Consider the following 16,022-nt stretch of genomic DNA (forward strand, 5'->3'; position numbering starts at 1 on the left):
GTAGACACACTGGACACAGTGGACACACTGGACACAGTAGACACACTGGACACACTGAACACAGTAGACACAGTGGACACACTGGACACAGTAGACACAGTGGACACAGTAGACACAGTGGACACAATAGACACAGTGGACACACTGGACACAGTGGACACAATAGACACACGACACAGTAGACACAGTGGACACAATAGACACAGTGGACACACTGGACACAGTGGACACACTGGACACAGTGGACACAATAGACACAGTGGACACACTGGACACAATAGACACACTGGACACAGTAGACACACTGGACACAGTAGACACACTGGACACAGTGGACACAATAGACACAGTGGACACACTGGACACAGTGGACACAATAGATACAGTAGACACAGTGGACACAATAGACACACTGGACACAGTAGACACACTGGATACAGTGGACACAGTAGACACAGTGGACACACTGGATACAGTGGACACAATAGACACAGTGGACACAGTGGACACACTGGATACAGTGGACACAATAGACACACTGGACACAGTAGACACAGTGGACACACTGGACACAGTAGACACACTGGACACAGTGGACACACTGGACACAGTGGAGACACTGGACACAGTAGACACAGTGGACACAATAGACACAGTGGACACAATAGACACAGTGGACACACTGGACACAGTAGACACAGTAGACACACTGGACACAGTGGACACACTGGACACAGTAGACACAGTGGACACAATAGACAGTGGACAAACTGGACACAGTAGACACAATAGACAGTGGACACAATAGACACACTAGACACAGTGGACACACTGGACACAATAGACACAGTGGACACTGGACACAATAGACACACTGGACACAGTAGACACACTGGACACAGTGGACACACTGGACACAGTAGACACAGTGGACACAATAGACACACTGGGCACAGTGGACACACTGCACACAGTGGACACAGTAGACACACTGGACACAGTGGACACACTGGACACTGTGGACACAATAGACACACTGGACACACTGGACACACTGGACACAGTGGACACAATAGACACAGTGGACACAGTAGACACAGTGGACACACTGGACACAGTGGACAAAATGGACACAGTGGACAAAATGGACACAGTGGACACACTGGACACAGTAGACACAGTGGACACACTGGACACAGTGGACACACTGGACACAGTAGACACAGTGGACACACTGGATACAGTGGACACAATAGACACAGTGGACACAGTAGACACAGTGGACACACTGGACACAATAGACACAGTGGACACAATAGACACACTGGACACAGTGGACACACTGGACACACTGGACACAGTGGACACACTGGACACAGTGGACACAATAGACACAGTGGACACAGTGGACACACTGGACACAGTGGACAAAATGGACACACTGGACACAGTAGACACACTGGACACAATAGACACACTGGACACAGTAGACAAGGTGGACACACTGGACACAGTGGACACACTGGACACAGTAGACACAGTGGACACACTGGACACAGTGGACACATTGGACACAGTGGACACACTGGATACAATAGACACAGTGGACACACTGGACACACTGGATACAGTGGACACACTGGACACAGTGGACACAATAGACACAGTGGACACAGTAGACACAGTGGACACAGTGGACAAAATGGACACAGTGGACACACTGGACACAGTAGACACACTGGACACAATAGACACACTGGACACAGTGGACACAGTAGACACAGTGGACACACTGGATACAGTGGACACAATAGACACAGTGGACACACTGGACACAATAGACACACTGGACACAATAGACACACTGGACACAGTGGACACAGTAGACAAGGTGGACACAGTGGACACACTGGACACAGTAGACACAATAGACACAGTGGACACAGTAGACACACTGGACACAGTAGACACAGTGGACACAGTAGACACACTGGACACAGTGGACACAGTGGACACAGTAGACACACTGGACACAGTGGACACAGTGGACACAGTAGACACAATAGACACAGTGGACACAGTAGACACACTGGACACAGTAGACACAGTAGACACAGTGGACACAGTAGACACACTGGACACAGTAGACACAGTGGACACAGTAGACACACTGGACACAGTAGACACAGTGGACACAATAGACACAGTGGACACAGTAGACACAGTGGACACAGTAGACACAGTAGACACACTGGACACAGTAGACACACTGGACACAATAGACACAGTGGACACACTGGACACAATAGACACACTGGACACAATAGACACACTGGACACAGTGGACACAGTAGACAAGGTGGACACACTGGACACAGTAGACACAGTAGACACAGTGGACACAGTACACACACTGGACACAGTAGACACAGTAGACACAGTAGACACACTGGACACAGTAGACACAGTAGACACACTGGACACAGTGGACACAGTAGACACACTGGACACAGTGGACACACTGGACACAGTAGACACACTGGACACAGTGGACACACTGGACACAGTAGACACAGTGGACACAATAGACACAGTGGACACAGTAGACACACTGGACACAGTGGACACAGTAGACACAGTGGACACACTGGACACAATAGACACAGTAGACACAGTGGACACAGTAGACACAGTAGACACAGTAGACACAGTGGACACAATAGACACAGTGGACACAGTGGACACAGTAGACACACTGGACACAGTAGACACAATAGACACAGTGGACACACTGGACACACTGGACACAGTGGACACAGTAGACAAGGTGGACACACTGGACACAGTAGACACAGTAGACACAGTAGACACAGTGGACACAGTGGACACACTGGACACAGTAGACACACTGGACACAGTAGACACACTGGACACAGTGGACACACTGGACACAGTAGACACACTGGACACAGTAGACACAGTGGACACAATAGACACAGTGGACACAGTAGACACACTGGACACAGTAGACACACTGGACACAGTGGACACACTGGACACAGTGGACACAGTAGACACAGTAGACACACTGGACACAGTACACACACTGGACACAGTAGACACAGTAGACACACTGGACACAGTAGACACACTGGACACAGTGGACACACTGGACACAGTAGACACACTGGACACAGTGGACACACTGGACACAGTAGACACACTGGACACAGTGGACACACTGGACACAGTAGACACACTGGACACAGTAGACACACTGGACACAGTGGACACACTGGACACAGTAGACACACTGGACACAGTGGACACACTGGACACAGTAGACACAGTGGACACAATAGACACAGTGGACACAGTAGACACACTGGACACAGTGGACACAGTAGACACAGTAGACACACTGGACACAGTACACACACTGGACACAGTAGACACACTGGACACACTGGACACAGTGGACACAGTAGACACAGTAGACACACTGGACACAGTACACACACTGGACACAGTGGACACACTGGACACAGTGGACACAGTAGACACAGTAGACACACTGGACACAGTACACACACTGGACACAGTAGACACAGTAGACACACTGGACACAGTAGACACACTGGACACACTGGACACAGTAGACACAGTGGACACAGTACACACACTGGACACAGACACAGTGGACACACTGGACACAGTACACACACTGGACACAGTAGACACAGTAGACACAGTGGACACAGTACACACACTGGACACAGACACAGTAGACACACTGGACACAGTAGACACACTGGACACAGTGGACACACTGGACACAGTAGACACACTGGACACAGTAGACACACTGGACACACTGGACACAGTAGACACACTGGACACAGTGGACACACTGGACACACTGGACACACTGGACACACTAGACACAGTGGACACAGTGGACACAGTGGACACACTGGACACAGTGGACACACTGGACACAGTAGACACAGTGGACACAATAGACACAGTGGACACAGTAGACACACTGGACACAGTAGACACACTGGACACAGTGGACACAGTAGACACAGTGGACACAGTGGACACAGTGGACACAGTAGACACAGTAGACACACTGGACACAGTGGACACAGTGGACACACTGGACACAGTGGACACAGTGGACACAGTGGACACAGTAGACACACTGGACACAGTAGACACAGTGGACACAGTAGACACAGTGGACACACTGGACACAGTGGACACAGTAGACACAGTGGACACAGTAGACACAATGGAGCACTTCAGAACTTTAATCTGACAAACCCAAAAGTTCAGTTCTGCAGCGAATCAGGATCAAATGCAGATCCAGAACCTTCTGATAGGAAAGAACTGGACTGACCCGGAGTTCCTGGATAATTCTGAACTAGAACCATATGGCAGCGCACGTGAAAGGGAAATGTGCACGTTGGCTCTAAATGTTAAGTGAACACTTTGTGAAGCGACTCAGACACGATCTGGAATAAATGAATATACTACATGTACTAATACACAGGAAGTATGTACCAGAGTCCAGTATGATGGCGTACCATTCAACACAAAACAATGTGATGTGTGACAGTAAGTTATATCTTATGTATCAAAATGAAAAATAAATCATTAAATAAAATGCGATTTTACAACATTTATTGTTTCTGTTTGACTGCAGTGCCCTCTAGTGGCTTCACTCTACACTATAACTCAGTCAACATGTGATGAAAGTATTAGTAGTGAGGGGTGTGAGCAGTAAGGACACATATGTAAACACATTTTCCGAATAATATCATAGATCCCAATGAAAACAAATAGTTGCTGTTGTTGACAGGTTTGTGTGGGTTGGATGGGTATTTTAATGAGTTTCTATCAATTGAAATCAGATCAAACCACAGGAAACCAGTATAAAACAGTAAAAACAGCAGAAACCAGGAGACAGTGTACCTGTGGCAGCCTCCCTTTCTCCATCTGCTCCCGACTCCAGTTCAGATAACCCACGTCGCTACGGGACAGGATCCCCTGCAGGGGACGTTCCAGAGGCTGATCATCCTCCCCAAAGAACAGAGTGCCGTTGAAGACATGAGGACTGGCTTTTCCGCTAAGCAGCAGGTTCAGCAGAGCCTGCAGGAACACCGAGAAAGACTTCAGGTAGTACAGGTCTGGTGTGTTCCCATAAGCTGAAGTACGACCTGTTCTGATGGACGCAGTAAAGAAGGTGTTCTGGTAAACCTCCAGGAATGAAGTCTAAAGGGATGACCTGAGACAGGTCTAATGTCCTCCTGAGACAGGTCTACCGTCCTCCTGAGACAGGTCTAATGTCCTCCTGAGACAGGTCTACCGTCCTCCTGAGACAGGTCTACCGTCCTCCTGAGACAGGTCTAATGTCCTCCTGAGACAGGTCTACCGTCCTCCTGAGACAGGTCTAATGTCCTCCTGAGACAGGTCTACCGTCCTCCTGAGACAGGTCTAATGTCCTCCTGAGACAGGTCTACCGTCCTCCTGAGACAGGTCTACCGTCCTCCTGAGACAGGTCTAATGTCCTCCTGAGACAGGTCTAATGTCCTCCTGAGACAGGACTAATGTCCTCCTGAGACAGGTCTAATGTCCTCCTGAGACAGGTCTACCGTCCTCCTGAGACAGGTCTAATGTCCTCCTGAGACAGGTCTACCGTCCTCCTGAGACAGGTCTAATGTCCTCCTGAGACAGGTCTACCGTCCTCCTGAGACAGGTCTAATGTCCTCCTGAGACAGGTCCACCGTCCTCCTGAGACAGGTCTACCGTCCTCCTGAGACAGGTCTAATGTCCTCCTGAGACACGTCTAATGTCCTCCTGAGACAGGTCTAATGTCCTCCTGAGACAGGTCTACCGTCCTCCTGAGACAGGTCTAATGTCCTCCTGAGACAGGTCTAATGTCCTCCTGAGACAGGTCTAATGTCCTCCTGAGACAGGTCTACCGACCTCCTGAGACAGGTCTAATGTCCTCCTGAGACAGGTCTACCGTCCTCCTGAGACAGGTCTACCGTCCTCCTGAGACAGGTCTAATGTCCTCCTGAGACAGGTCTACCGTCCTCCTGAGACAGGTCTACCGTCCTCCTGAGACAGGTCTAATGTCCTCCTGAGACAGGTCTACCGTCCTCCTGAGACAGGTCTACCGTCCTCCTGAGACAGGTCTAATGTCCTCCTGAGACAGGTCTAATGTCCTCCTGAGACAGGTCTAATGTCCTCCTGAGACAGGTCTACCGTCCTCCTGAGACAGGTCTAATGTCCTCCTGAGACAGGTCTAATGTCCTCCTGAGACAGGTCTAATGTCCTCCTGAGACAGGTCTACCGACCTCCTGAGACAGGTCTAATGTCCTCCTGAGACAGGTCTACCGTCCTCCTGAGACAGGTCTAATGTCCTCCTGAGACAGGTCTACCGTCCTCCTGAGACAGGTCTACCGTCCTCCTGAGACAGGTCTAATGTCCTCCTGAGACAGGTCTAATGTCCTCCTGAGACAGGTCTACCGTCCTCCTGAGACAGGTCTAATGTCCTCCTGAGACAGGTCTACCGTCCTCCTGAGACAGGTCTAATGTCCTCCTGAGACAGGTCTACCGTCCTCCTGAGACAGGTCTACCGTCCTCCTGAGACAGGTCTACCGTCCTCCTGAGACAGGTCTAATGTCCTCCTGAGACAGGTCTAATGTCCTCCTGAGACAGGTCTAATGTCCTCCTGAGACAGGTCTACCGACCTCCTGAGACAGGTCTAATGTCCTCCTGAGACAGGTCTACCGTCCTCCTGAGACAGGTCTAATGTCCTCCTGAGACAGGTCTACCGTCCTCCTGAGACAGGTCTACCGTCCTCCTGAGACAGGTCTAATGTCCTCCTGAGACAGGTCTAATGTCCTCCTGAGACAGGTCTAATGTCCTCCTGAGACAGGTCTACCGTCCTCCTGAGACAGGTCTACCGTCCTCCTGAGACAGGTCTAATGTCCTCCTGAGACAGGTCTAATGTCCTCCTGAGACAGGTCTACCGACCTCCTGAGACAGGTCTACCGACCTCCTGAGACAGGTCTACCGTCCTCCTGAGACAGGTCTAATGTCCTCCTGAGACAGGTCTACCGACCTCCTGAGACAGATCTAATGTCCTCCTGAGACAGGTCTAATGTCCTCCTGAGACAGGTCTACCGTCCTCCTGAGACAGGTCTACCGACCTCCTGAGACAGGTCTACCGTCCTCCTGAGACAGGTCTACCGACCTCCTGAGACAGGTCTAATTTCCTCCTGAGACAGGTCTACCGTCCTCCTGAGACAGGTCTACCGTCCTCCTGAGACAGGTCTAATGTCCTCCTGAGACAGGTCTACCGTCCTCCTGAGACAGGTCTACCGTCCTCCTGAGACAGGTCTACCGTCCTCCTGAGACAGGTCTAAGATCCTCCTGAGACAGGTCTAATGTCCTCCTGAGACAGGTCTACCGTCCTCCTGAGACAGGTCTACCGTCCTCCTGAGACAGGTCTACCGACCTCCTGAGACAGGTCTAATGTCCTCCTGAGACAGGTCTACCGACCTCCTGAGACAGGTCTAATGTCCTCCTGAGACAGGTCTACCGTCCTCCTGAGACAGGTCTACCGTCCTCCTGAGACAGGTCTACCGACCTCCTGAGACAGGTCTAATGTCCTCCTGAGACAGGTCTACCGTCCTCCTGAGACAGGTCTACCGACCTCCTGAGACAGGTCTAATGTCCTCCTGAGACAGGTCTAATGTCCTCCTGAGACAGGTCTACCGTCCTCCTGAGACAGGTCTACCGTCCTCCTGAGACAGGTCTAAGATCCTCCTGAGACAGGTCTAATGTCCTCCTGAGACAGGTCTACCGACCTCCTGAGACAGGTCTACCGTCCTCCTGAGACAGGTCTACCGTCCTCCTGAGACAGGTCTACCGTCCTCCTGAGACAGGTCTAATGTCCTCCTGAGACAGGTCTACCGTCCTCCTGAGACAGGTCTAATGTCCTCCTGAGACAGGTCTACCGACCTCCTGAGACAGGTCTAATGTCCTCCTGAGACAGGTCTAATGTCCTCCTGAGACAGGTCTACCGTCCTCCTGAGACAGGTCTAATGTCCTCCTGAGACAGGTCTAATGTCCTCCTGAGACAGGTCTGCCGTCCTCCTGAGACAGGTCTACCGTCCTCCTGAGACAGGTCTAATGTCCTCCTGAGACAGGTCTAATGTCCTCCTGAGACAGGTCTGCCGTCCTCCTGAGACAGGTCTACCGTCCTCCTGAGACAGGTCTACCGACCTCCTGAGACAGGTCTAAGATCCTCCTGAGACAGGTCTAATGTCCTCCTGAGACAGGTCTACCGTCCTCCTGAGACAGGTCTACCGACCTCCTGAGACAGGTCTAATGTCCTCCTGAGACAGGTCTACCGTCCTCCTGAGACAGGTCTACCGACCTCCTGAGACAGGTCTAATGTCCTCCTGAGACAGGTCTACCGTCCTCCTGAGACAGGTCTACCGACCTCCTGAGACAGGTCTAATGTCCTCCTGAGACAGGTCTACCGTCCTCCTGAGACAGGTCTACCGTCCTCCTGAGACAGGTCTACCGTCCTCCTGAGACAGGTCTAAGATCCTCCTGAGACAGGTCTAATGTCCTCCTGAGACAGGTCTACCGACCTCCTGAGACAGGTCTACCGTCCTCCTGAGACAGGTCTAATGTCCTCCTGAGACAGGTCTACCGACCTCCTGAGACAGGTCTAATGTCCTCCTGAGACAGGTCTACCGTCCTCCTGAGACAGATCTACCGTCCTCCTGAGACAGGTCTACCGTCCTCCTGAGACAGGTCCAATGTCCTCCTGAGACAGGTCTAATGTCCTCCTGAGACAGGTCTAATGTCCTCCTGAGACAGGTCTAATGTCCTCCTGAGACAGGTCTGCCGTCCTCCTGAGACAGGTCTACCGTCCTCCTGAGACAGGTCTAATGTCCTCCTGAGACAGGTCTAATGTCCTCCTGAGACAGGTCTGCCGTCCTCCTGAGACAGGTCTAATGTCCTCCTGAGACAGGTCTACCATCCTCCTGAGACAGGTCTAATGTCCTCCTGAGACAGGTCTAATGTCCTCCTGAGACAGGTCTAATGTCCTCCAGAGACAGATCTACCGTCCTCCTGAGACAGGTCTAATGTCCTCCTGAGACAGGTCTGCCGTCCTCCTGAGACAGGTCTACCGTCCTCCTGAGACAGGTCTACCGTCCTCCTGATACAGGTCTACCGTCCTCCTGAGACAGGTCTAATGTCCTCCTGAGACAGGTCTACCATCCTCCTGAGACAGGTCTAATGTCCTCCTGAGACAGGTCTAATGTCCTCCTGAGACAGGTCTAATGTCCTCCAGAGACAGATCTACCGTCCTCCTGAGACAGGTCTAATGTCCTCCTGAGACAGGTCTGCCGTCCTCCTGATACAGGTCTACCGTCCTCCTGAGACAGGTCTAATGTCCTCCTGAGACAGGTCTAATGTCCTCCTGAGACAGGTCTACCGTCCTCCTGAGACAGGTCTACCGTCCTCCTGAGACAGGTCTAATGTCCTCCTGAGACAGGTCTACCGTCCTCCTGAGACAGGTCTAATGTCCTCCTGAGACAGGTCTAATATCCTCCTGAGACAGGTCTAATGTCCTCCTGAGACAGGTCTAATGTCCTCCTGAGACAGGTCTAATGTCCTCCTGAGACAGGTCTAATGTCCTCCAGAGACAGATCTACCGTCCTCCTGAGACAGGTCTAATGTCCTCCTGAGACAGGTCTGCTGTCCTCCTGAGACAGGTCTACCGTCCTCCTGAGACAGGTCTACCGTCCTCCTGAGACAGGTCTGCCGTCCTCCTGAGACAGGTCTACCGTCCTCCTGAGACAGGTCTAATGTCCTCCTGAGACAGGTCTACCGTCCTCCTGAGACAGGTCTACCGTCCTCCTGAGACAGGTCTACCGTCCTCCTGAGACAGGTCTAATGTCCTCCTGAGACAGGTCTACCGTCCTCCTGAGACAGGTCTAATGTCCTCCTGAGACAGGTCTACCGTCCTCCTGAGACAGGTCTACCGTCCTCCTGAGACAGGTCTACCGTCCTCCAGAGACAGATCTACCGTCCTCCTGAGACAGGTCTAATGTCCTCCTGAGACAGATCTACCGTCCTCCTGAGACAGGTCTACCGTCCTCCTGAGACAGGTCTACCGTCCTCCTGAGACAGGTCTACTGTCCTCCTGAGACAGGTCTAATGTCCTCCTGAGACAGGTCTGCCGTCCTCCTGAGACAGGTCTAATGTCCTCCTGAGACAGGTCAACCGTCCTCCTGAGACAGGTCTAATGTCCTCCTGAGACAGATCTACCGTCCTCCTGAGACAGGTCTACCGTCCTCCTGAGACAGGTCTAATGTCCTCCTGAGACAGATCTACCGTCCTCCTGAGACAGGTCTACCGTCCTCCTGAGACAGGTCTAATGTCCTCCTGAGACAGGTCTACCGTCCTCCTGAGACAGGTCCACCGTCCTCCTGAGACAGGTCTAATGTCCTCCTGAGACAGGTCTACCGTCCTCCTGAGACAGATCTACCGTCCTCCTGAGACAGGTCCACCGTCCTCCTGAGACAGGTCTAATGTCCTCCTGAGACAGGTCTACCGACCTCCTGAGACAGATCTACCGTCCTCCTGAGACAGGTCTAATGTCCTCCTGAGACAGGTCTACCGTCCTCCTGAGACAGGTCTACCGTCCTCCTGAGACAGGTCTAATGTCCTCCTGAGACAGGTCTACCGTCCTCCTGAGACAGGTCTACCGTCCTCCAGAGACAGATCTACCGTCCTCCTGAGACAGGTCTACCGTCCTCCTGAGACAGGTCTACCGTCCTCCTGAGACAGGTCTACCGTCCTCCAGAGACAGATCTACCGTCCTCCTGAGACAGGTCTAACGTCCTCCTGAGACAGATCTACCGTCCTCCTGAGACAGGTCTAATGTCCTCCTGAGACAGGTCTAATGTCCTCCTGAGACAGGTCTAATGTCCTCCTGAGACAGGTCTAATGTCCTCCTGAGACAGGTCTACCGTCCTCCTGAGACAGGTCTACCGTCCTCCTGAGACAGGTCTAATGTCCTCCTGAGACAGGTCTACCGTCCTCCTGAGACAGGTCTACCGTCCTCCTGAGACAGGTCCACCGTCCTCCTGAGACAGGTCTAATGTCCTCCTGAGACAGGTCTAATGTCCTCCTGAGACAGGTCTACCGTCCTCCTGAGACAGGTCTAATGTCCTCCTGAGACAGGTCTAATGTCCTCCTGAGACAGGTCTACCGTCCTCCTGAGACAGGTCTAATGTCCTCCTGAGACAGGTCTACCGTCCTCCTGAGACAGGTCTGCCGTCCTCCTGAGACAGGTCTACCGTCCTCCTGAGACAGGTCTACCGTCCTCCTGAGACAGGTCTAATGTCCTCCTGAGACAGGTCTAATGTCCTCCTGAGACAGGTCTACCGTCCTCCTGAGACAGGTCTAATGTCCTCCTGAGACAGGTCTACCGTCCTCCTGAGACAGGTCTACCGTCCTCCTGAGACAGGTCTAATGTCCTCCTGAGACAGGTCTAATGTCCTCCTGAGACAGGTCTAATGTCCTCCTGAGACAGGTCTAATGTCCTCCTGAGACAGGTCTACCGTCCTCCTGAGACAGGTCCACCGTCCTCCTGAGACAGGTCTAATGTCCTCCTGAGACAGGTCTAATGTCCTCCTGAGACAGGTCTACCGTCCTCCTGAGACAGGTCTGCCGTCCTCCTGAGACAGGTCTACCGTCCTCCTGAGACAGGTCTAATGTCCTCCTGAGACAGGTCTGCCGTCCTGCTGAGACAGGTCTAATGTCCTCCTGAGACAGGTCTAATGTCCTCCTGAGACAGGTCTAATGTCCTCCTGAGACAGGTCTACTGTCCTCCTGAGACAGGTCTAATGTCCTCCTGAGACAGGTCTGCCGTCCTCCTGAGACAGGTCTAATGTCCTCCTGAGACAGGTCTAATGTCCTCCTGAGACAGGTCTACCGTCCTCCTGAGACAGGACTAATGTCCTCCTGAGACAGGTCTAATGTCCTCCTGAGACAGGTCTAATGTCCTCCTGAGACAGGTCTACCGTCCTCCTGAGACAGGTCTACTGTCCTCCTGAGACAGGTCTAATGTCCTCCTGAGACAGGTCTGCCGTCCTCCTGAGACAGGTCTAATGTCCTCCTGAGACAGGTCTAATGTCCTCCTGAGACAGGTCTAATGTCCTCCTGAGACAGGTCTACCGTCCTCCTGAGACAGGTCTACCGTCCTCCTGAGACAGGTCTACCGTCCTCCTGAGACAGGTCTAATGTCCTCCTGAGACAGGTCTGCCGTCCTGCTGAGACAAGTCTACCGTCCTCCTGAGACAGGTCTAATGTCCTCCTGAGACAGGTCTAATGTCCTCCTGAGACAGGTCTGCCGTCCTGCTGAGACAGGTCTAATGTCATCCTGAGACAGGTCTAATGTCCTCCTGAGACAGGTCTAATGTCCTCCTGAGACAGGTCTAAAGTCCTCCTGAGACAGGTCTAATGTCCTCCTGAGACAGGTCTACCGTCCTCCTGAGACAGGTCTAATGTCCTCCTGAGACAGGTCTGCCGTCCTCCTGAGACAGGTCTACCGTCCTCCTGAGACAGGTCTAATGTCCTCCTGAGACAGATCTACCGTCCTCCTGAGACAGGTCTAATGTCCCCCTGAGACAGATCTACCGTCCTCCTGAGACAGGTCTAATGTCCTCCTGAGACAGGTCTAATGTCCTCCTGAGACAGGTCTAATGTCCTCCTGAGACAGGTCTACCGTCCTCCTGAGACAGGTCTAATGTCCTCCTGAGACAGGTCTACCGTCCTCCTGAGACAGGTCTAACGTCCTCCTGAGACAGGTCTGCCGTCCTCCTGAGACAGGTCTAATGTCCTCCTGAGACAGGTCTAATGTCCTCCTGAGACAGGTCTAATGTCCTCCTGAGACAGGTCTACCGTCCTCCTGAGACAGGTCTACCGTCCTCCTGAGACAGGTCTAATGTCCTCCTGAGACAGGTCTACCGTCCTCCTGAGACAGGTCTAACGTCCTCCTGAGACAGGTCTGCCGTCCTCCTGAGACAGGTCTAATGTCCTCCTGAGACAGGTCTAATGTCCTCCTGAGACAGGTCTAATGTCCTCCTGAGACAGGTCTACCGTCCTCCTGAGACAGGTCTAATGTCCTCCTGAGACAGGTCTACCGTCCTCCTGAGACAGGTCTGCCGTCCTCCTGAGACAGGTCTACCGTCCTCCTGAGACAGGTCTAATGTCCTCCTGAGACAGGTCTACTGTCCTCCTGAGACAGGTCTAATATCCTCCTGAGACAGGTCTGCCGTCCTCCTGAGACAGGTCTAATATCCTCCTGAGACAGGTCTACCGTCCTCCTGAGACAGGTCTACCGTCCTCCTGAGACAGGTCTAACGTCCTCCTGAGACAGGTCTAACGTCCTCCTGAGACAGGTCTAATGTCCTCCTGAGACAGGTCTGCCGTCCTCCTGAGACAGGTCTAATGTCCTCCTGAGACAGGTCTAATGTCCTCCTGAGACAGGTCTACCGTCCTCCTGAGACAGGTCTAATGTCCTCCTGAGACAGGTCTACTGTCCTCCTGAGACAGGTCTAATATCCTCCTGAGACAGGTCTGCCGTCCTCCTGAGACAGGTCTAATGTCCTCCTGAGACAGGTCTAATGTCCTCCTGAGACAGGTCTACCGTCCTCCTGAGACAGGTCTAATGTCCTCCTGAGACAGGTCTACTGTCCTCCTGAGACAGGTCTAATATCCTCCTGAGACAGGTCTACCGTCCTCCTGAGACAGGTCTAATGTCCTCCTGAGACAGGTCTAATGTCCTCCTGAGACAGGTCTAATGTCCTCCTGAGACAGGTCTAATGTCCTCCTGAGACAGGTCTACTGTCCTCCTGAGACAGGTCTAATATCCTCCTGAGACAGGTCTGCCGTCCTCCTGAGACAGGTCTAATATCCTCCTGAGACAGGTCTGCCGTCCTCCTGAGACAGGTCTACCGTCCTCCTGAGACAGGTCTAACGTCCTCCTGAGACAGGTCTAACGTCCTCCTGAGACAGGTCTACCGTCCTCCTGAGACAGGTCTAATGTCCTCCTGAGACAGGTCTACCGTCCTCCTGAGACAGGTCTAATGTCCTCCTGAGACAGGTCTGCCGTCCTCCTGAGACAGGTCTAATGTCCTCCTGAGACAGGTCTAATGTCCTCCTGAGACAGGTCTACCGTCCTCCTGAGACAGGTCTAATGTCCTCCTGAGACAGGTCTACCGTCCTCCTGAGACAGGTCTAATGTCCTCCTGAGACAGGTCTGCCGTCCTCCTGAGACAGGTCTAATGTCCCCCTGAGACAGGTCTACCGTCCTCCTGAGACAGGTCTACCGTCCTCCTGAGACAGGTCTAATGTCCTCCTGAGACAGGTCTACCGTCCTCCTGAGACAGGTCTAATGTCCTCCTGAGACAGGTCTAATGTCCTCCTGAGACAGGTCTAATGTCCTCCTGAGACAGGTCTACCGACCTCCTGAGACAGGTCTAATGTCCTCTTGAGACAGGTCTAATGTCCTCCTGAGACAGGTCTACCGTCCTCCTGAGACAGGTCTAATGTCCTCCTGAGACAGGTCTACCGTCCTCCTGAGACAGGTCTAATGTCCTCCTGAGACAGGTCTAATGTCCTCCTGAGACAGGTCTACCGACCTCCTGAGACAGGTCTAATGTCCTCTTGAGACAGGTCTAATGTCCTCCTGAGACAGGTCTACCGTCCTCCTGAGACAGGTCTAATGTCCTCCTGAGACAGGTCTACCGTCCTCCTGAGACAGGTCTAATGTCCTCCTGAGACAGGTCTACCGTCCTCCTGAGACAGGTCTAATGTCCTCCTGAGACAGGTCTACCGTCCTCCTGAGACAGGTCTAATGTCCTCTTGAGACAGGTCTACCGTCCTCCTGAGACAGGTCTAATGTCCTCCTGAGACAGGTCTAATGTCCTCCTGAGACAGGTCTACCGTCCTCCTGAGACAGGTCTAATGTCCTCCTGAGACAGGTCTAATGTCCTCCTGAGACAGGTCTAATGTCCTCCTGAGACAGGTCTAATGTCCTCCTGAGACAGGTCTACCGTCCTCCTGAGACAGGTCTAATGTCCTCTTGAGACAGGTCTACCGTCCTCCTGAGACAGGTCTAATGTCCTCCTGAGACAGGTCTAATGTCCTCCTGAGACAGGTCTACCGTCCTCCTGAGACAGGTCTAATGTCCTCCTGAGACAGGTCTACCGTCCTCCTGAGACAGGTCTAATATCCTCCTGAGACAGGTCTAATGTCCTCCTGAGACAGGTCTACCGACCTCCTGAGACAGGTCTAATGTCCTCTTGAGACAGGTCTAATGTCCTCCTGAGACAGGTCAACCGTCCTCCTGAGACAGGTCTAATGTCCTCCTGAGACAGGTCTACCGTCCTCCTGAGACAGGTCTAATGTCCTCCTGAGACAGGTCTACCGACCTCCTGAGACAGGTCTACCGTCCTCCTGAGACAGGTCTAATGTCCTCCTGAGACAGGTCTAATGTCCTCCTGAGACAGGTCTAATGTCCTCCTGAGACAGGTCTACCGTCCTCCTGAGACAGGTCTACCGTCCTCCTGAGACAGGTCTACCGACCTCCTGAGACAGGTCTACCGTCCTCCTGAGACAGGTCTACCGACCTCCTGAGACAGGTCTACCGTCCTCCTGAGACAGGTCTAATGTCCTCCTGAGACAGGTCTACCGACCTCCTGAGACAGGTCTACCGACCTCCTGAGACAGGTCTACCGTCCTCCTGAGACAGGTCTACCGACCTCCTGAGACAGATCTACCGACCTCCTGAGACAGGTCCAATGTCCTCCTGAGACAGGTCTGCCGTCCTCCTGAGACAGGTCTAATGTCCTCCTGAGACAGGTCTTCCGACCTCCTGAGACAGGTCTACCGTCCTCCTGAGACAGGTCTAA

General features: G+C 52.7%; 1 protein-coding gene across 1 annotated transcript in view; it reads right to left on the reverse strand.

Moving 5' to 3' along the window:
* The window catches only part of mindy4b (MINDY family member 4B), a gene marked incomplete at its 5' end in the record, with an annotated part of 35,805 nt that overhangs the window by 2,241 nt on the left and 17,542 nt on the right, over positions 1-16,022 (reverse strand). The window contains one exon of the mRNA XM_079246156.1: positions 4,981-5,157. Coding sequence (XP_079102282.1) covers positions 4,981-5,157 — 177 coding nt within the window. The remainder of the gene's footprint in view (positions 1-4,980; positions 5,158-16,022) is intronic.

The sequence above is a fragment of the Telmatherina bonti genome (genome assembly GCF_933228915.1).
Source record: "Telmatherina bonti genome assembly, chromosome: 9".
NCBI classification, from domain to species: Eukaryota; Metazoa; Chordata; class Actinopteri; order Atheriniformes; family Telmatherinidae; genus Telmatherina; species Telmatherina bonti.